This window comes from Doryrhamphus excisus, chromosome 8 (genome assembly GCF_030265055.1).
Source record: "Doryrhamphus excisus isolate RoL2022-K1 chromosome 8, RoL_Dexc_1.0, whole genome shotgun sequence".
NCBI classification, from domain to species: domain Eukaryota; kingdom Metazoa; phylum Chordata; class Actinopteri; order Syngnathiformes; family Syngnathidae; genus Doryrhamphus; species Doryrhamphus excisus.
This window is the reverse complement of record NC_080473.1, coordinates 11,213,242-11,234,951: the sequence shown is the minus strand read 5'-3', so window position 1 is coordinate 11,234,951 and position 21,710 is coordinate 11,213,242. Positions and strand designations below refer to the sequence as shown.

The 21,710-nt window shown below is 38.9% G+C and overlaps 3 protein-coding genes across 3 annotated transcripts; 1 reads left to right on the top strand and 2 right to left on the bottom strand.

The window, feature by feature from the left end:
* Nucleotides 1–255: 255 nt before the first annotated feature.
* chchd2 (coiled-coil-helix-coiled-coil-helix domain containing 2) lies at nucleotides 256–2,356 on the bottom strand. The gene is made up of 4 exons (XM_058080122.1): nucleotides 2,170–2,356; nucleotides 1,282–1,522; nucleotides 988–1,144; nucleotides 256–556 (listed from the first exon to the last, which is right to left on the bottom strand). The coding sequence occupies exons 1-4, from the start codon at nucleotides 2,208–2,210 to the stop codon at nucleotides 546–548; spliced, it is 450 nt and encodes a 149-aa protein (XP_057936105.1). The 5' UTR covers nucleotides 2,211–2,356; the 3' UTR covers nucleotides 256–545.
* A 74-nt stretch (nucleotides 2,357–2,430) lies between these two features.
* im:7138535 (uncharacterized protein LOC797998 homolog) lies at nucleotides 2,431–5,892 on the bottom strand. Its single transcript, XM_058080116.1, has 8 exons — nucleotides 5,726–5,892; nucleotides 5,431–5,537; nucleotides 4,222–4,347; nucleotides 3,829–4,079; nucleotides 3,674–3,754; nucleotides 3,483–3,599; nucleotides 2,971–3,117; nucleotides 2,431–2,899 (listed from the first exon to the last, which is right to left on the bottom strand). Exons 1-8 carry the CDS (start codon nucleotides 5,767–5,769, stop codon nucleotides 2,747–2,749), a joined length of 1,026 nt encoding a protein of 341 aa, XP_057936099.1. The 5' UTR covers nucleotides 5,770–5,892; the 3' UTR covers nucleotides 2,431–2,746.
* Nucleotides 5,893–9,506: 3,614 nt separating this feature from the next.
* Nucleotides 9,507–21,490, top strand: si:ch211-235m3.5 (BICD family-like cargo adapter 1). Its single transcript, XM_058080348.1, has 9 exons — nucleotides 9,507–9,846; nucleotides 10,692–10,907; nucleotides 15,662–15,781; nucleotides 16,077–16,223; nucleotides 16,765–16,935; nucleotides 17,930–18,094; nucleotides 18,600–18,712; nucleotides 18,840–18,960; nucleotides 20,451–21,490. The coding sequence occupies exons 1-9, from the start codon at nucleotides 9,598–9,600 to the stop codon at nucleotides 20,658–20,660; spliced, it is 1,512 nt and encodes a 503-aa protein (XP_057936331.1). The 5' UTR covers nucleotides 9,507–9,597; the 3' UTR covers nucleotides 20,661–21,490.
* The last annotated feature ends 220 nt before the right edge of the window (nucleotides 21,491–21,710 follow it).

Below are 21,710 nucleotides of genomic sequence, written 5' to 3'. Positions count from 1 at the left end.
ACTTGACTTGAATCTCTTACAATACAATTCCAGAAGTCATCTAAGATTCCATGTAAGATCGTCCTTGATCGCTCAATACCTTCTGCAGTCATTAAATTTGTTTTACATTTAACTTCATAAATTTACCGTCTATATATATATATATATATACACACACACACACACACACTGAAGTAAATTTTCTATACAAACACACACACAAAACTTCATACAACAGTGTCATCAACTATATTTAATAGACCACAAAACTGAGCGTCATGATCCAAGCGTTTTAATGTTTTCAAACACTAACAGGTCAAGTAATTATAATCCAACAATGCCGTTGTCCCACAGAGATCTTTCCCCATGAAGATTCAATTCAAAACACTAAACTAGTGGTTAATATAAACATGTATGATTACAAGCTCTGCTGCACTCTCCTAAATGCATGGATTTAACAAATTCCAGCTGATGAAAGTCGATTGCTAAAATAAATTACACTTTGATCAGTTGTTAATTAGATCATGTTGACATCCGGCAATCCTTTCAAGGTTCCTGGATCCGATTCAAGACAGACCTGCAGAGAGAAGATTCAGTATTAATATAAAAATACCAAAACCAAATATTAAAAATGTACACAAAAGGTCTATTGCTCTCAAATATTTCTTACAAATCTGTAAATTTGTTAGTAAGCATTCATCATTCATGAGTCCTAATCTACCCAACTCACAGATGTGGAATATCAAGATGCAGCATGATTATTGCACGTGTGTACCTTAGGTTGACCACAATAAAAGGTCACTCCAAAATGTGTAGTGGTCTGTAGCGGTCTTAAAACCAGCCAGTATCTGGTGTTACCACCATTTGTTTCAAATACCATACACACATGGAGAACGTTTCGGAATTTCTTAGTTCCACTTATGACAAAAAGTGTTTATAGTGAAAACAGACTAATGTCAAAAAGATTACTTTTCTTATGCAAATCTAAACATGTGCTTCCATACTTACCGTTAGCAAACTTGCACTGTTTGAGCACTTCGCTGAAGCCTTCACAGAGTTTCAGATCGCTTTGGGACTGAGCGCACTCAATGAACTGTTTAAGTTCATAGGAACAGGCCTGCTGTTGCTGCTGCTGTTGTTGGTATGGCTGTGCCTGGTAGGGCTCCTGGCAAACAAACAAGGTTGACGATAAAATACATTCATCTACAACCTAATTTTATCTTTCACATATTATTTTTTACTATTATAGTTTGCAGTGGGATTCAACTGCACCATTAAACGACTGGCTATAGTAATGAATACCTGGTACGTGACATCAGGCCGTGCAGGCTCTGAATTCCCACCACCACTGAAGGCCCCAGTCATTGCGTGGCCAATGGTGTGCCCGACCGCAGAGCCGACTGCTACCCCAGCAGCCGTTGTTGCCATCTGGGCAAATAAACCTGGCTGCTTGGGTGCTGCGGCTGGAGCAGCCAAAGCAGATGGAGGCGCCTGAACTGGTACGGGGGCATGAGAGGGAGGAGGTGGGGGCGGTGGTGCACTTCTGTGAAGAGATTGAGAGGAAAGGTGAAAAGATTAGATGGATACATTTGTCAGGAACTGACTGACTGAACATAATAGCATCAAGAGGACATTCACAACATCCATTATGTTAAGTACAAATACGGGGCAAAGGAAATGAAGTAAAGCTGTGGAAAATAACTCGGCTGTGTCACTTAAGGTTGTGTTTTCATTATCTCCAACGTGGTGGTTCTCATTAATGTGGTGAGGTAACTAAAAGTAGCAAAGTCAATTACTTATGAGACAGGATTAGTCAAATAGCATCCAAGTAGGGAAGACACTGAAAATCTGGTAGATTATATACCATTTAAAAATATAAAGCTTGTTTTGGTAATTTTGTACGATTAAAAAAAACAGCAATGGCAAATCCTATGTTTGTTATGAAATTAAACGTGTTGACATGTTTTGAGAACAGTGTGACCTTGATTATACAACTGTTTCAGTTTGCCATATAAGGTCAAATCCCACTCACATAAAAAAACAGTATAGTTTTAAAACACGCATGTCCATAAAATAGGCATCTAAAGCGGGTTAAAGGTAATTTCTATAGGAATGACAGTCGAGCATGCTGCTGTGCTAAAAGAGCAAACGGCCACGTTTATTTCATCAGCCCACAATAGAAAATGTTACCTGGCTGGAGGAGCCATTCGGCTTCTGCGTCCTCTCGGCATGGTGAAAATTAATTTTATTCTTGCAAATGTATTCTGCGAAAACTCAGAATAGACTGCGCCACGGATCTCCGGCTAACGCTTTATGAAGCGACCTTTAGCTATTCCGGAACTTTCTGTGTTGCATCATTCATCTTCCGGGTGACTTCCGGTATGACACCGGCAAAAGGACACTCGTCCTATGTAACTTACGTACAAAGTAGAGACATAAATTACCACACAATAAAGTCTTATTATTTCTTTATTAGATAAATCTTATGTGCACAAATCATGCCAACGTTGATAACACATTAATTATGTTTTATACATTAATTTAGTGTGAAAATAGAATAATAATAAAAAAAATAATTCTCGTTTTCATTTTAATTCCCTCGAAGATTACAAAGCATATACCTGCACACTTCAGATTTGACAAGGTTTGAAAAAATTAATAAGTGCAACATGTAGTTTTACAAACAATAATCATTTGTTGCATTCCACTGGTATTTTTGAAGTATTTTTTTTCCATAAAAAAAACTACAAAAAAATACATTTACATACTACTCCCTCTTCCCCTTTCTCTTTTTATTTGGATTTTTCCGCCATTGATGGCGTCCACCTCCATGTCCTGATCTTCTCTCTGCCCAGGTCGGCATAGGTGCTTCAATTTCCCCGGGTCGACCCCCTCTGTCCGGTACGTGGCCCATCATTTTCTAATCATCAGAGAAGAATTACAGAGTTTAAATTCCCTGCCAGGAGACATTATAGTTATTATATATTATACCTTGTAAACATTTGTAGTTGTTCCAGCTTTAATTGGCTCAATGCAGGACTGATCCTCTCTGGTAGCTAGTAGGAGAGGGATGGACACTCGGGATGAAATAGTGATGGATGCAAGCGGTGGGACTGAGGACAGCGCTTCACTACGCTCCTGTGTTAAAAAAAAAACCCAAAAAACATCATAAATCAGCTTGTCAGAGGAGTTTTGTGTAAAAAAATACAATAAAATCAAGTTGAGAAAAAATGCTAAAAAATGATGAACACAAAAAATGCTTATTTACTATAGAAACAAAACATTTGATACACATCAAATTATGTAAATGTACATTGTAAAATCAATGATAAACAATTAAACTTTACTGTTACAGGAAGTGATGTGCTTTATTTGTGTACTGTCATACACAAACAGTTACATTACTTAATGTAGTGGCGATTTCTAATATTCTGACTTCAATAAGAACCAAATTAGCTGCAGGCTTTACAGATATTAACTGTACTTGGATTAAACTTTCCTACCTTCTGCTTGTCTCCCCATGCAAAAGACTCAAGTGACACCTGAAAACGTTTGATCATCATTTGCTGCCGACAGCCGTAGTCGTCAGACATAACTTTATTTATTTTTTCAAGCTGCATCTGAGGAACAGAGAAGATGAGGTTGAATTCCCAATACAGTAGCAGGTTACTGGAATGAAGCACAGACAACATACCCACTGCTCTGCGCTGAGGCTGGAGTTAAGAAGAGGCTTAGTCATGGCTTCACCAGGTAAACGAGCAATCCTCGACTCCACCTGCATTACAGCAAGAGGAATATAATTATTATAAAGCTTTACAATCTTCAGTAATTCATACGGAGCCTGCTCACCTCATGCAGCACGTCAGGATAAGGAGAGAACACATCCATGTTTAGAGCGTGAAGCAGTAATATCCATTCCGCCTGCATCTCAGCTGTACTTTGGTTGTTGTTTGAATCATTGTCACCATATTCCTGAGAAAGCGCCACGGTATTCACCACCCTTTGCTCTTTTTCAGACTCCTCGCCACTTGGATTATCCTCAGGATGAAGCTCTTTGTACTTGATGATATGAGCTGCTTGCAATTCTGATACAAGGAACTCTGGAGAAGTTTGACACAACATTTTAAAGGTTCTCTGCCATTTGAAGCCATAGAGCTACATATGCAACAAATTTATGAGTTGTGTCAAGGCCCCTATTACCTTAAACACAAAACCTCATGGCTCCCTCTTATTGTTTCTCACCAGTGACTTTGTTGAGGATGGAGGGCCCCAGCATCTCAGAGGTCAGCCCAGTGAGGGGAGAGTGCAAGTCTGAAAGCATGTTTCTCAGCTCTCTCACCAGCAAGATCTTACTTCCCCCACCTGAATCTGCAAGTAGGGAAGACCTTTTTATATGCTAGAGCAGGCAAAACATTCACTGCTTGATTTATGTCAACACTTTTTAAAAAAAATTAACCTTCCACTTGTGTTAGCTTTCTGGTATCATCTCTCTTGGTTTTGACCCATGTATAAAATCAGCTATGAAATACACTAAAAACAATAAGTTACCATCAAATTTGCTTCTCATCTCTTGGTTACCTTTTTAGGCTTCCTCATCCATGAAAATGTTGGTTTTAATACTTTTGGTGTGGGCATGTAGGCCTTTTTTGTTACTATACCCCTAAATTGTTGTCATTTTGATGACATTTGCAGCATTTGCCCTTCCATGTACATCATGAGGTACTGAGCTTCAAAAGATCTTGCCATTTCTGGACTTGAATCTTCTAACAGGAGCAGCTTCACCACCAGCAATCTCTTCATCGAACTCGCATCATCTATGTCTTCTGGATCATACTCCACTGTTCATCTCATTGGCCATGCTGGTCTGTCCTCTCTCTCATGGTCACCAAAAATTTGGTCCAGATCTTGGTTCACTGTACTTCTTGTCATTATTTCCATGATCCAAAGTGTAAATGTGAAATCAGCCAGTCAAATGAGTGAATTCACTTCACATGTCTGGACATTGTTTTTCTGCTGGTATATTGGAAAACTGGTCAAAATGAGAATCCCCTGAGGCTTACATGATGAGAAGAGGAGCTGGTTGTCATTGTGTTGGCTAATTGTACACTTATGATTTCAGTTTTGGCTCAAAATATTGCTTTATAGTCATATTATTATAACCGGGTCGAAACCGACCCTAACAATACAGTGGTCATAATTTCAACCAGACCATTTTAAAATTTTGTAAAAATTATTTTTTTGGTTTTATTTTGTTGATATAGAGTTTCTTGACAAAGTCAAAAAGCCTTGATGCAATAAACACATGTTATGTGATTATTTTTATGCATTAAAATGTCGGTGCCGACCCTAAGGAGGGTTAAAAGCTCAAACAATTCTGATTGCAGCTTTTCAATTTTTCTACAGGTCAGTAATTGGACTAACATGGGTTGCAATTGCTTTAATGTTTCATACCCTGAAGCTCCGGACACAGACCCTTCAGTTGGGATGCAAGCCAGCTCAGCAGCGGGCAGGGGAGTTCATCACATGTGCACCTCGATATGCAGCTACCTCCCGCATACCTGTACAGTAAAAAAAATAATAACTCCGTTTACACAATGTGGTTCGTTTTCGTACAGCGGGAAGAGACCATAGGCATACATTAAATACATTTTAGTCACTGCACTGGTATACAAACATACACCTTAGCGCGATAAAATGACCAATGTGAATGAACTACTTGACAAACAAGCTGTTAAATGTGACTTACTCCAACGCTTTAACTGCAGAAACTATCCCGCAACTCCTCTCCATCGTTATTGATATTTTTGCTGTAAATTGTCGAGATTAAAAGTAGTCTATAACTAGCACGTACTCTCGTGTTTGTGTTTATGTGCTACGTTTCCTTATTTGAAGAAAAAGAATGTCAAGTCTGTAGCACACTGCCACCTACTGTCTGGAGGGAGAAGTGGCGCCTCCAGGGTCGAATTAGGGAGAATGGACAACAAAGCTACATAATTGTAACGTAACACTCGAAAATAATACAAACAAATGAATAAATACAGTGAATGCCATATTTGGAAAATAAGAAAAAAATATATAGTGGATCTAAAGGTTTAGCCTTCCATTGTATTATGTAGAAATGCCTATATTAAAAAACAAGTAGAAAAATTGTGAAAAAAAGTGATTTATTTTGATTCCACAAACTGCCTGTAGAGCTCTTAATAGCTTGTGTCTAAATATGTTATATTTACTAGCGACAAGTAATTGAGGATAATAGATGTCATACCTATGAACACAATTCCATTAGAATTTACTGTTAGAAATTAAGAATATAGACATCAGGCCCAATCTGGACAAAACAGCAGCATAAGGCCCCGTCATGTAGTGTACAGTGTGTTTTATGGCTCCCTGCTGGGGCCATTCTGCCATATGGGCTCACGCTTTGGTCTTATCCACAACAAAACGGAGCCATGCGTCAGGATGCGCTGGTTTTATTCCCCTGACATTGCCCTTCTCAATAAAATTCTCAGGGGGGGGTCAACCTCTGACCCCTGGCAGCAAGCCTAACAATGCAAGCAATACAAGGAGACGCTCTCCCTCCGCTTGGTGGTCTTGATCATGCAAGGAAACGCTGGTGCCCTGCAGGGAAGTGAAATAAATTTATTGTCATTTACTTTAACAAAATCTGGATGTGTTAAATTTAAATGAATAAATAGTGCTGCTCGTGTATAGTATACAATATTGCTTTTATTTATCCTGTATTGTGCTTTAACCACTGCTACTTGCTATTTGCTGCTTTATGTTAGTGTTTTTAATGGAAGACAAGGACTGTATAGTCAAGTCAAGTCAAGTCAAGTTTATTTATATAGCCCTTAATCACAAAAGAGCCTCAAAGGGCTTAACAAGCAGGCAACAGTAGAAGACAGACAATAGACGACAAACGACATCCCCTGATCTGAACCCCCATCACGGCAAGGAAAAACTCAAAACCCATTAGGGAAAAAGAAACCTTGAGAAGGGACCGCAGATGGGGGAATCCCCCTTCTAGGATGACCAGGCTGCAGTGGATGTGGAGAGGTTTACATGTGACAGTTAAATATAAACATAGAGTATAATAGTCCAGGTCCAAGATGTGATGCCATTAGGACAGTTGGGCAGCCACGGGTCTTGAGATGATCACTATCCCTCTGCTGCAGCGCCTCCAAGGTAGGCCACGTCCGATGTCCAGTTTCGTCAAGGCAAACTTCCAAAACAGCCTCTCCTGCCCCCCCCCCCCCCCCCCCCCCCCCCCCCCCAGCCGGGCGGGGCGGTATGGGAGAGAGAAGGAGCGGCAGTCAAAACAGGCAGGGAATATTTTTAACTAAACGCTAAAGTATAGAAATGAGTCTTAAGTCGGGACTTGAACATTTCTACTGAGGTAGCAGCTCTAATATTAACAGGTAGATCATTCCACAACGTTGGGGCCCGAATGGAAAAGGCTCTAGAGCCCGCATACTTCTTTCTGGCTCTCGGGATAGTCAAAAGACCGGCGTGTTGTGAGCGTAGGTTTCTAGACGGAGCATAGGGTACAATTAGGTCCACCAGATAAAAAGGTGCCAACCCGTGTAATATTATAGTATACAGAAATGCTGTACAATAACAACTCATAATAATAATATTTTCATTTTCTCTCATTTTTATATACAATAATTTTGTAAATTGGGCGGCACGGCGGTCTGGTGGTTAGTGCGCAGACCTCACAGCTAGGAGACCAGGGTTCGGTCCCCGCCCTCGGCCATCTCTGTGTGGAGTTTGCATGTTCTCCCCGTGCATGCGTGGGTTTTCTCCGGGTACTCCGGTTTCCTCCCACATTCCAAAAACATGCTAGGTTAATTGGCCACTCCAAATTATCCATAGGTATGAATGCGAGTGTGACTGGTTGTTTGTCTATATGTGCCCTGTGATTGGCTGGCGACCAGTCCAGGGTGTACCCCGCCTCTCGCCCGAAGACAGCTGGGATAGGCTCCAGCACCCCCCGCGACCCTCGTGAGGAAAAAAAAAAAAGCGGTAGAAAATGAATGAATGAATTTTGTAAATTAGTTTTAAAAATGTGAATCAAGTATAGAATATTAAATGTACCTGTGAGGTGGGGAAACAGGTATTCTTGTGTCACATGCGTATTACAGAGCTCACAGAAGTGAGTGTAATAGGTGTGGGAATTGACGAGTCATGCTGGATATAAAGTTGACAGTCCAGGCTTTTAGCTTGACGGCTAGTGCTCTCATCTCTCTTTCTGAAGACTTCGGTTGGAGCCCAGAGCATAACACAGGACTGACAAGGTGAAAGGTGAAAAGGTGGGTTGCATTTCAGCAACAAATTCATTATACTTTATGTTGAGTCTAAACTTTGCCAAATCACAATCAACACTTTGCGTACTTAAAGCAGGAAGCAGGAATATGTTGGAATGTTGGCTCCTTCTCGGTATCTGTTGCATACTGTCCCTTTAACTGCAGGTACTCACAACCAGGGGTGCAGTATTGGGAGGGAAAGTAACCCACTCCCCTATTTTCAGTGGGCAGCAGATCATTGACTAGTCTTTCATATCTATTGTATTGTAATAAAAAGACAATATAATATTTTATACAATATGTATAAAAAGATAATATCCTCTTCAAGGATGAAGAGTCTTGAACCAGTCATAATGTGCTATATATACACTATATTGACACTTACTATGGTACCCATTATGTCATTGTATGGTCATATCACCTCGTGCTTTGGTACGTGACAAAAATAAAAATAAAAATAAAAATAAAAATAAAAATAAAAATAAAAATAAAAATAAAAATAAAAATAAAAATAAAAATAAAAATAAAAATAAAAATAAAAATAAAAATAAAAATAAAAATAAAAATAAAAATAAAAATAAAAATAAAAATAAAAATAAAAATAAAAATAAAAATAAAAATATAGGCTCCAGCACCCCCCGCGACCCTCGTGAGGAAAAGCGGCAGAAAATGAATAAAAAATAAAAAATAAAAAATAAAAAATAAAAAATAAAAAATAAAAAATAAAAAATAAAAAATAAAAAATAAAAAATAAAAAATAAAAAATAAAAAATAAAAAATAAAAAATTAAAAATTAAAAATTAAAAATTAAAAATTAAAAATTAAATAAATAAACTATATTAGGAAAGCAGGAAGTGAACAAATGTAACAGTTACTGATTGTAAAAGTACCAGATGGAGGGGTAGGATTTAATAAGCTTTGCTTCTTCCTACTCCTTTTGGACATGTGGAACTGTGAACTGATTATGTGATGCATTCAATTGTAATCTGATGCATGTTCAAATGAAATAAAACCATTACCATTACCATTACCATAATATTACTATTGCCCCTATTGCATCTGTGTGTGTGTTTTCATGTATGTGATGTGACGCTGGCGGTTGCCAGGTGACCCAAGCCGCCGCCCAGTGTTTGCAAGTCAGCTGCTGGTGACACTGGTTCGGCCTCCCTCCTCCCCTCCCTCCCTCCCTCCCCTCCCCTCCCCTCCCCCCACATACAGTACTGTAACAGAGCAGGCAGGTGTCATGGTACCTACAAATGATGCTTCCAGTGTATCACTTTGACTAGTGTGGACCAAGCAAGCGACAGGAATCATGAATCGGATACACGAGTGGGGCTTCACGCCCAAGCAAATGAGCCTGGAGGAGGGCTTCTTCATCGACTACGGCGAGGAGGAGGAAATAGTCTCTTACCAAGACCCCGGTCAACTTGTGGCGGCTTTGAAACAAAAGGAGGAAGAGGTTATTTTGGCAGCCCAGCTGGGGAACGCGTTGCTCCTGGAAAACCGACAGCTAAAAGAGCAGAGCGACAAACTACATGAGCAGTACGCCGATAAGCTGGAGGTAAGACTTTTACTTTCGAGTTAAGGGCTAAATGTTGACTTTTAGCTTTATAAAGATGGCATAAAATGCTTAAGGAAAATTGTGGAAACTTTGGATGACCCCTCCTCGTGCAGTTATGTTTTATTCCGCTTCGGAGCAGACTTAAAGTAAATAAAGTACATCCATCTGCTTGCTTTCAAATACACTTGCGATTAGTTTGACATTATGAATTAATGTACACCCAATGGCCCCCTACATATTATATAATCAAAATCTCGTGTTACTGCAATATTACTCGGAAGACACTCAACTCAACACAAAACTTTACCAATGTGGAAAGTTTGAGGTCTGAAAACAATTCAATTCACATTACATGTATATAAGTTTAGGGAAAAAGTATGGAAAAGTGTAAGAATCGGGGAAAATGGTGATGATTTGTTATATTCATTTGTACCATCGCTTCATAACACTTTGTGCATGTCCTTGCAGGAAAAGTGCTCTACAAATAAAGTTGATTTGATTTGATTTGCATTACTGCAAGTTTCTGCATTATATCTATCTGTATACTATGACCAAACAACAACAAAACAATGCTACATTCTAATACCATGTCTCAGTCCAAGTTGAAAATCACTTTCTCACAAAGGAATCTAGTTCTGCACTGAAATGCTTGCTAATGAGCCATGCTCTCACGTTTTAAAGATGTTATTACATTCCATTATTTGTAATGAACGCCGCTTAAATTCCCGTTAAAATGATGTCATTCTTGCAGTGAAGTCATACAAAGCATCAACACTACTTGTCAGACATTTAATTAAGTCTACTTGACATGCTTAGGCTTCATGTGGTATGCCCGTCTCGTGCAGGTGCTGGAGCAGGGCAGGCATGAGCTACGCTTGAAGCTGGAGAACTGCCAGTCCCAGTGGGAGAGTCAGGTGGGCTACCTGGAGAGGGATGTGAGGGATCTGAGCTCTCAGGTGCAGCATCTCGCTCAGGCCCTGTGCCAAGCCGAGAGGGACAAGACCCGAGCTCAGTTGGAGAACAGCGAGAACACACAGAAACTGAGGGATCAGCTAAACACTGTGAGTCCAAGCAAGCACACACAGGGAAGCCTGCGAGTGTGTGTGTGTGTGTGAGAATAATTCACTTCTGTCCATATGAGAGGCCCTCAAGGTGATCAAGTTACGACACAGGCTACAAAGAAGATAAGGCAGGCACTGACTCTATCCACCCCACATAGTGAAACTGTTCTTTATAAGCCCCTGGGGTATTACTCGAAAACACACTAAGCCTGTTTGTGTGTCTCACACAAAAACAAGTCATCTGAAAGACAATTTAAACAGTTACTCAGTTGATGCAAAACACAATCTGATTTCACAGCTAATTACTTTATTTTTGTTGAAACCTTTCCGCTTCAGATTTTTTTTCTCAACTGAACAGCGATATCGTATTAACTCAAATGATGACACTGAATTTTTCAAGATCCGGTCCCAAAGGACACTAGATGTGGGAATTGATAGTCACCGATACCACCCTGACTTTTACTCATCGGTGGTGTGGCACGTCACTAACATACACCACTTTTTTTTTCAATAGTGTTTTAGACTTCCTTATCAAATGTTTTTTACTTTGGCTCCATTGTGGGTTATGTTGCAGCAGTGATCCATCTGAAAAGCCCATCTGATAGTTTGCAAAGAACTACAGTCAACCTCTGTCCATAGACAGGCGACGATGCTGGGGGACAGCTTTAAATATGCTAACAAGCTAATAACAATATATTGTGGTACAAAGTTGGACTCAAGCAATCAATACACTAATAACACGACACAACGCCATATTGTTTTATTTATTTATTTTTGAACCAAGGCAAAAATTTTGTGTACATTTGACATAAACCAAAAAATACGGTGCGTACCTTAATTGACGTTCCACTGTAATTGCATTTTTTTTCCTTTGCCTATGCTCCACCCTCAATTTTTGTGGAATTTGGTTCAACAGGTTTTCTCAGTCATATCAACAAATAAACACTGATCAAATCATAACCGTCTCTGCTCAGATAATGGCTGAGAAAAAAAGAGAACCATTTCTTGTAAAGCTGGAAGTTTTTTTCAATTGTAGCTTTTATATTGTATCGAATACCTTTAATCACTACTCATAAATCACAATCATACTGACAAGTGATTAGTTACTTTGAGTATTGGTTTCCAGATTAGAGTAATTGAGGTTAAGCACAAAACTCTTTGGTCACACAGGTGATCTTGTCTTCTTGTCTGTTATGATAATAGTTTTCAATGATAGACTATTCAGATAATAGATTATTTAAAAACAAAAAATAATAATCAACACTATAAAAGTCTACATTGTATTTGTGGTTTGAGTTATTTTACAGTGTCATTTTATCCAGCTTGTTTGGTAACACCAAGTTAATGTTTAGTCGTCTTTGCTGCTGAGTCAGTGATATGACATCATGGAAAAATATCAGCGACTGCACATCTGATAGAGCATCATCAGTTCTCAGTCACATATAAAGTATATTCACTGTGAAGACAATCAAATAGTGACGTAATTTAGGACTTCTTATCACCTCATTCGGAGCAGTTGATAAGACTTTGTGAGCCTGAAAAGGAAGGGTTGTAATTTTCCTTAACTACATTCAGACGTGATATTGCTTTTTAAGATACCTTGTGTAGTATAAACAAGCAACCGTTTAGTTCCTGCAAAGTTAAAATGAATCCCAAACAGGATTGCATTCCCTCCCATGTGTCAAGGTCCACAGAATAATGGACTGTGACTGTCTTTCCACCTGAGGGCTGACTGTGGAAAGACCCCCTTGAAGAGCAGGAAAAAGGCAATTTAGATAAAACATGGTTCTAACTCGACTTAGGCTGTTCAAGGCAAAGCAAGAACTGTTTCCTTTGGTGTTAGACTTGTTTTAAAACTTAGTGTCGAGAGAGAGCCGCATGTCGAATGACGTCTTTTTAGCTGACCTGATGTCTTCGGTGAGTATACTGTAGTTTTGTGTGTACAGATGGGGTTGCAATTCCAACTACAAGAGAGAGTTTTTGATCTGTGTGGCCCTAACAAGTGTTTTTTTTCTATACCGGTGGTGGTGAATGCAATAATATGCCACACGCTGGGACAGTGACTGTTTAGATAGTCACTGAAGCGCTTCAAAGTATGCAGCAGGACATGAGGGTAAGTTACTGACGTCACTGTGCTGTGAGGCGATAATTGTTATCGCTGCGGCAACATGAGAACACTACATAAATACGCTGATGTACCTCTCTTGTACAGGATTCTGTGTGTGGATTTAGATTAAAAAGAGATATGGACTGTACACTTAATCACCTTTACACTTCTGAAGTGGAATATATACTGTAAAGAAATAAGGCTGAGGAGAACAATATGATTAAAGAGGAGTGTAGTGATCGGACAATGCTGCTGGAAAAAGTAACTGCTTATTTGATGAAGGCCAAACTACAATGTGTAGTCAGTACGTAATGAAAATAAGTGTGTTGTATTATAAAGACACAGTAATGGTAATGGTTTGATTTCATTTGAACATGCATCAGATTACAATTGAATGCATCACATAATCAGATCACAGTTCCACATGTCCAAAAGGAGTAGGAAGAAGCAAAACTTATTAAATCCTACCCCTCCATCTGGTACTTTTACAATCAGTAACTGTTACATTTGTTCACTTCCTGCTTTCCATAATACAGTTTTTTATTTTTTTAATAATGTACCTCGTACCGAAGTACGAGGTGATATGACCATCCAATGACATAATGTGTACCATAGTAAGTGTCAATATAGTGATATATATAGCACATCATGACTGGTTCAAGACTCTTCATCCTTGTATTTAGCAAACATCAACTGCTTGTATTGTTTCTTGAATTGGCTCATCGTTGTGCATTGTTTGAGTTCCTTACTCAATCCATTCCATAGTTTGATTCCACATACTGAAATGCTATGGCTTTTTAACGTAGTCCTAGCATATAAGTGTTTCTAATTTAGTTCTTCCCTGAGATCATATTTCTCCTCTCTTGTATATCAGCAAGTTTAAGTATTTGTGATTTTAGAAATAAGGAGTTAGTATGTTCTCTCTCTTATCCTTACTGACCTTTTTTGTAGTACATTTAGCGAGTGACGATGGCTTTTATAGTTAATACCCCATATTTCCACACATAGACTGGTGAGGAAGCCGTTAGAATTATAGTTGTCAACAATGTTCCATTTGAAATTTGTACTGTCTGTGCTTGTAAACTGTACACGTTTGGCCTTTTTTTGGTTAAATCATTAACTTAATCAAGTGTTAACTCGAATACACTTGATTGTTAGGTTGTATAAATAACACTTATAAATAGGTCAATAGGGAGTTTCTATGAAAAGGAAAAGCAGGACATCTGATTACAGCCAAGGAGATCTTTGTTATGACACGACTCCTACAGGCAACATTATGGCAACATTATCCTCTATTTTTTGACTCTGTTATCCTCTATTTTTTTTTACTGTGGATTTCTCTTGTTGTGTCAAAAGAGAAAGGCAAAGTCCGGTAATCTGTTTGCTACCCAGCATCACAGAGAGAGACAGAGGAAGAGACAATATATATTGCTGAGAGATATCCATCTTTCATTTGCTCTTTTTGATGTTGGATGCCCCTTCCCAAACATCCCATCTTCCCCAGGGAAAGCCATCTTTTCTGTGTAAACCCCCGAGGGCCTTAGCTGTAGCTTGGCTTGTCAGCTGCCAGATACCTCAGCTTGTGGACTCGGGATGGCCCGGGGGCTCGGGGGGCCATATGAAGGGATATCATCTCTGGCTTTGTGTCTCGAACAAACGGAGCGTTCTGCTTCCACTCGTGTCTCTGCTGATTCTCAGCGGGTCGCTGCCTCCATTGTGAGACTGGTCTGTGTTGATGAGACCAGCCGGTAATTATGGCATCTTCACGATACAAGCTTCTCTTCTTCGTAGTGCGTCGGCAAGCTCGGTTTTGCTTTTGTTCTTTATGCTCTTTCTTTCTATACACACACACACACACACACACAGACACAGCCCGTGTCTCACTTCCTCAGTACACTCATTCAGACACGTACACACAAGCTGTCCCTTTTCATCCTCCTGATGTTTTACATTTAGACTGTTGAGGAACATGTCAATTATATGGGCGAGAAGTCCTCCGCTCCATTTGCTGCATGGCACACTTTTCATCATTTATTCTTCGGCTGTGATGGGACTTGACAGGGACCCCTCTGAACTGTTGAATAACGCCAATGAAGCGCTCCAGACTTAAAGAGGGGCGTTGATGTGACTACTTTTTGTGTTTATATGGACTCAGACCTTCAGGTTCAGGTCTTCAACTTGGGGTTTCTGTTGATTTACGGAATGTAACGCTAACAACCAAGTGCTAGGATCAGGGAGGAGAAAAGGCATGTACACTAATCCCGTGTTTATCATGGTTAATTATTCCCTAGGAAGACAGAATGAGTGGTAGACAGAATAGAGTGCACTGGGTTACAGCGGCATTAGGCATTTTTATTTGGGATTATAGTGCTCCCTGCACGATAATTCAAACCTGCAATAAAAGCCTATTGTTGCAACGATCAAATCCGGAACTTGCGTGTGTCACAGAACCTTACAGAAACATCAGTGACACTTTTGAAAGCCTTTTTGTACTTGAAAATGCTTAATTTCTTGGAAAAATATGTAACATTCACTTCCTTCTGCTGTCTTCTCCTTTACGCACACCCATCTTAAAAAAAGCAATAATAATCGTATGTTATCTACGGTACGAATTATTAATTCCAACTAATGTACTGACTGTTTATAGGCGATGGAGGTGGAGAGGGTCATGTCCAGTGAATTACAGATGCTAAAACAGGACCGGCAAGAAAAAGCAATCCATAGTCGGCCTCAGGATGAGGAGTTGATCAGCGCCATGAAGGAGCAGGTAAATATGCCAATTATCCATATATTTACTTTTTGGCCTCCTAAAAAAATATTTTGTGTTTTTTTTCTTTTTTTTATTGGAGAAATTAAATACAATTAATTTTAATAACATGTATTATTGTATAATTTGGAAAAAAAATGCAATTATAACAATTATTATTAATATTCTTACTGTACTAAATTTCGCAGGGAGATTTACCATAACATTTGAAGAAAACAACATTGAAGTTAAAGGGAATATACCATGTGTTAATTTAAAGAAAATAAATTTCAGTGATGTGTGTGTGTTTGTCCAGGTTTTGCGTCTCACTCAAAGGGAACAGGAATTGGAGGAACGTTTGGAGAACCTCTGTCAGGAGAACACTGAGCTAAGAACCAACCTGGCCTCTTTAAACACACGTCTAGCTTTGCACGACCAACTCAACCAGCAGCACAGCCAGCAGGTACGCACACATACACGTACATTGTATACATAGGTACACCCACACGTATACACGTGCACATGTTTTCCAGCAGATGACTGACTGAACACATGTATGTGCTGTAAATAAAGTCAATTAAAAAGAATGGCATGCAGGTTGAAAGTGTTTCTTCAAAGCTGTTTCATCCAAATGCTTAATTTTCAATCAAGATGAACAGCCAGCAATGTGGTGATTTAATGAACGGAAGACTTTCAATAACAAAAGGAATTTAAACCCTTTCACTGGGATTTCAGGATGTGTGACTCAATAGGACGTACTGTACCTACCAGTACTCACTTTAGTCGCGCCGACTTTTACCTGCAGCTCTGAATTCCTCACATGTTCGATTAGTTTCATTGTTCACTGACAGCTGGAATCTGGCATGTCAGGATGCTTGTCTCACGCGACGCGGATGGATGCTAAACAAGTTTATAAAAGGTCCTGATGGCCTCGGGTCAGGCAATTTGACGGTTAAAATTGAAGGCAACATTTGTTATTGTTCTCCGCATTTGTGTGTTTCCAGTTAGCCGAAGCGCGACAGGAGGTGGAGCTGGCACGGGGCTGCTCACAGCGGCTTCAAGCACAGGTGGATGATCTTATGGAGCAGGTGGCCCTCCAGGAATCCAAGAGCCTCGGAGATGCTTCTCTTCTGTCAGAGTTAGATATGGCTGACTTATGCGTCAGTAAAGAAGAGGTACCAAATTGTCTATAGGTGTGAATGTTTGTTTACATGTGCCCCGTATGATTGACTGGTGACCGGTTTATTTCTCAGTCATCAGGGATAGGCTCCAGGTCAACTGGAACCCTGAAGAGGGGTAGATCATTTTGAGAATGGGATTGAGAAATGAGAAAACAGACATCTTTCAATCAGTTTTTGATAGCACTCTTGTAATTGATCTATAATGGATAAATCATGCATCACTTTGATGAATTTACAATGGAAAGAAAAACAAGTGTAAGAGTTTCAACACGAGACTCACGTGTATTTTGGATATGTTCTGCTTGTGAAACACTGTCTGCTGGCTGGAACGTGATGAGAACTCATTGCATGCATGCATGTTGTCAGCCACGATGTGACTCGAGTATGACACTGCTCAGGTGAGGGTGTGAAGACAGTGAATCTTCAAAATTGAAAATTCCAAATGAACTCATTATAACATGACAATAAACAGCTGGTTAATGAAGTTTGGATGTTAACAGAAGAATTCCAAAACAGTCTTAATCACTTGTGCACGCAGCGCTTACTGCAGGGAAAATGTCATTTAACTACACTTGTGAGGGATTCAATACATTTCCTGTTTATCAGCCTCATTGTTGCAGCGTTTCCTCGTTTTAGACCCTCCAGCACACAAACAAGCACGTTTTGCAACTTACTGTATTACGTTGGGCATTTTCTTTTCTGCCATATACAAATGGAAGCCATTATATTGTCCTACCTAGGTGTGATTGGGATGTGCCTGCTAGTCTACATATTTTGTGTTACCATGCAGGATAGCGACACAAAAAATAAATGTATAGTGGAACTCATCTCCACCCATCTTCTTACGGATGTGGGTAGCTACTGTGCGGCCCCGCGGACTGAATCCGGGTTGTAGTTGAATCCCCCCTGGGGGCAAAACTGAGATGTACCCATGCAGACGGGAATTGGTAAACAATGTGTGTAATGTACCTTCTCTCCTGTTTCATAGCTCACAGAAGAACTGGGTTGTATCCTGCAAATACTACTGCCACTGACGCAGGAAGAGAGCAGTGTAAGCTGTTCTAATGATACAGATCAAGAGGAGAGTTTGAATCTTGTTCTACAACAGTTGAAGGCTGTGGCTCAATCTCTGGTACAAGCGTCTGGGTCTGAGGTGAGAAAAATAGAAAATAAATGACAGTATTGCAGTATTACAGCTAAGAGTTTGGATGCTTTGGATGTTTATCCTGGCCCTGAAGAACCATGTAAATAGGCCAATACGTCAAAAACCCCTTTTAGGAGGGCAAATTGTGAACAAATGCATGGACGCTACCTGATCCCTCTTTTTTTCCTGTATGCTGGAGGAGCTGCATTACTCTTTTGTTGTCAGGACGAGTGATCAGTGTGGGAATTTGAGCACAGCGTATGCCTTGAGAGATCAGGTGACCTGGCGCTCCTGGGGAGGGATGTGACCCAAGGGGTAGAGGACTTGTGGGTGCTCTGAATGCATTTGTTTCGATGCATTCTGAATTCTGAATGCATTTCGTTGTGTCAAAGTCTGCTGTATTTTATGCTCCATAACATAACATAACAACATTCTTTCAAAGAATGGAACTTGAAGAAGATGATTTAATACAACAATAAACATTACTCAAGCAGTTGTTGATGCTCCTCTTCAGACTTCCCAACTGCGGCAGGAGAATACTGAATTGAGAAATAGTCTGCAGAGCGTCCACGAACAGACTGAAGTCATCCGACAAGCCATCAGAGACAGAGATGAAGCCATTGCCAAGTCAGTAATCCTTAATGCTTAATATTCTCATAACAAATACCGATACTGTATGAACTTATTGAATGGACATTTACAGCTGTAGAATTGTGTTTTTCTGTGCATGTGACTGTGAATTATTTGTTTTCAGGAAAAATCTGATGGAAGCTGAGTTGGTCCGAAGTAAAAATGACATGATGTCTCTTAATAATCAATTATTAGATGCTATCCAGCGTAAACTGGAGCTTTCACAGGAGTTGGAAGCCTGGCAGGTAAGGACTCAGTACTGTAAATTGAAAAATGTACAGTAATAGAAAAAAGAATATAGTCAAAAGAGTAAGAGAAAAAATAGCATCATTTTTAAATAAGTCATAATTATGAGTTTTTTAATTATGAAATTTGTTTGAGGAAAAAAAAAACATAATTTTATGGGAATAAAGTTAAAATATTATGGGGATAATATAATAATTGCAAGAAGAAATGAAAATTAAAAATGTGGGGAAAAAAGAGCAAAGCCCAAAGTCCATGCAAATAAACATTGTATAAAAATCCTTCCATTGTAAATTGTCCACCACTAGTCAGTTACAAATACCAGATTTGTATGTCAAAGGCTCCTTTCACAAATCTGTTTTCCACCATTGCTGGTTCTGATTCATTGTGTCCATTAATATTATTTTTTATAGATTCTAAAATAAAGACGTATGGATTGTCTGTAAAATGAAATGACGTTCCGTAAACAGGAGTTTATTTACAGTGTGCACATTTCCCTTTTGAAAGTAGTATCGAGTAGTTTTTGTGTGGGAAGTGTCATGTGCTCTTTTTGCTGATTCAGCATTTATAAACAAGACTGGACATCACATGATATAACGTCAGACACTTATTTTTGGAGTTTTTACTTCACAATCTTCTTATATTCAAAAGTTACTGTTATGAAATTTATGTTAAAAAGTACAAGTTTTAACCGAGTGGCTACTAAAAAGACTAAATTAATATTATTGTAATATGTTGAGCCTTTCAAATTGTGATAATTTTGTTGGTTTGTTGCATTTTTAGATACTTTGGAAATAGAATTTACAATATGGGTTGACTGCAGCTGTACTTTTTTTAGTTGTTTTTTTCCTGTTCCCTGTAAATGGAATCATACTGTAATAATAAACAAACATCCTGCTGAGAAAATTGTGATCTGACAACACACCTCTAAAGGATATCATATATCATCACGTACTGGTTATGACAAAAACACAGCTTTTGCTTCAATTATCAGTCATATAAATTAATTAAAATACAAATCAAGACACATTAAAAGATGTTGAGGATATGTAGTATTCTACACTGGTCACTAGGTGTCAGTAATGTTGTAGTGAGACACACAATACTCAGACCTGACCGCTGCAACAACAGGGTTTTATTGCAGATTTGAATGATCTCACAATAGGAACAAAAATGAGTCTCACTTATGGCTTGTTTACTGTTATTTTATCTACTATATTGGGTATTAATGTCTAGAGGGCTCTAATAATGTTAAAGAAGGTTGTAAACAGGTTCTCTATACACTAACTGTGAAAATTAAGAAAACCTACACCTCACGGAAATTCACTTAGCACGGTCGGGTCTGGAACCAATTAAAAACGATAAACGAACATTTTTTTTCCATTAAGACTCACTGAGAAATGGCATAAAATTGGCATTTTGGCATAAAACATCCCAATACTCCCAATTAGTGTCCTGCTCATTGCTGATTTCTCTCCACACGTTTCCTCAGGACGACATCCAGATCGTCATCAACCAGCAGCTGAGGTCCCAGCAGCAGTCAGAGCAACCTCAGAAGAAGATGACCCCACACGGCATGTCCTTCTTTCGTAAGCCCAGCAAGACCGTTTTCCCTTGGAGTGTAGATGCCAATCAGGACAAGGTCCAGTCTCCTTGGAGGGACTGGTTAAGACGAGGTAAAGGAGTATCATATAGCAAATAAAACTGTACCTAATGGCCGCTCAGGACAAGCGTCAGAAAGTCATGGAGGGAATCGTGTTTGGTGAAATGTAGCCATAAAGACACTGAACAACAGAGCACACTTACATAAAGCTAGCCTTCTTATACTGTGACAAACCTGCAATCTTTTTTTTTCTTATTGGGTTTGCTTTAAGATTGTAAATATTTTGTAAATGTTTGAAATATGATGTGTGACAGAGGCAGCTGTAAGGTTTTGCTGACCTTTATTACAAAACAGATGGGGAAGGAACAAAAAAAAATATTATTTTTACTGGATTGTGCTTTTTTTTTTCTTTTTACACACAAGTTAAATGTGCACGTTACATTGTCGAATTTTCTTAGTTTGTCAAGAAGTAAGTTGAGAGATTCTGGAAAAATTGTGCATTGAAAAAGCACCATTTTTTGTATCATTTTGTTGATGTGGGGTTATGTAAAAGAAATACAACATGAAAAGTCGTCTGCAGTTTATGTAATGGCATCGCTAAAATGGATGAAATATTGATTCAACTTTTTAAATGTGGTCATCATTAGATGAGAATACACTTCCTGTTTATCTTGTGGCAACTGATCTGCAAATAATGACAGTATCATCACGATAATATACAGGTATGTAATCGCTGCATTTATTTGATACAATTGTAAAATACATTCGAGGACTGTGGTGTTTTGACCTCTATTTTGATATTAATCATACTGACACGATAAGATAACCCTAAGTATGAGACGACCCCAAAAACTATTCATTTTAAAACCACGTTTTCATTATCAGTAAAATAACTGATAGGTCACAATAAACTGATGATGGATCATGAATTTGTTATTGTGTTATTTTGACAGTGTCAGGAAAATATCAGTTCTACGGGTAGAAATATTTAATATCAGGGCTCTGATACAGATATTTTTTTGCTTTTGTGACAGTTCAATATGTAAAAATGCATTTCTGCCACCTAGTGGCCGTTTTTATGGCTTAAAATGTTTCTGAAGGTAAAGCATCATCTCCTTTTTAGCCTCTCTTGCAAAACAAACGTAAAAT

Coding starts and splice junctions, on each gene's coding strand:
- chchd2 (XM_058080122.1), bottom strand. CDS start 2,210: ATGCCGAGAGGACGCAGAAGCCGAATGGCTCCTCCAGCCAG. Junction 1,523..2,169: donor CGAATGGCTCCTCCAGCCAG/GTAACATTTTCT, acceptor ATCTCTTCACAG/AAGTGCACCACCGCCCCCAC. Junction 1,145..1,281: donor GGCCTGATGTCACGTACCAG/GTATTCATTACT, acceptor TTTGTTTGCCAG/GAGCCCTACCAGGCACAGCC.
- im:7138535 (XM_058080116.1), bottom strand. CDS start 5,769: ATGGAGAGGAGTTGCGGGATAGTTTCTGCAGTTAAAGCGTTGGA. Junction 5,538..5,725: donor TCTGCAGTTAAAGCGTTGGA/GTAAGTCACATT, acceptor TTTACTGTACAG/GTATGCGGGAGGTAGCTGCA. Junction 3,600..3,673: donor GCCTCAGCGCAGAGCAGTGG/GTATGTTGTCTG, acceptor TCTGTTCCTCAG/ATGCAGCTTGAAAAAATAAA.
- si:ch211-235m3.5 (XM_058080348.1), top strand. CDS start 9,598: ATGAATCGGATACACGAGTGGGGCTTCACGCCCAAGCAAATGAGCCTG. Junction 10,908..15,661: donor TGAGGGATCAGCTAAACACT/GTGAGTCCAAGC, acceptor GACTGTTTATAG/GCGATGGAGGTGGAGAGGGT. Junction 15,782..16,076: donor TCAGCGCCATGAAGGAGCAG/GTAAATATGCCA, acceptor GTGTTTGTCCAG/GTTTTGCGTCTCACTCAAAG.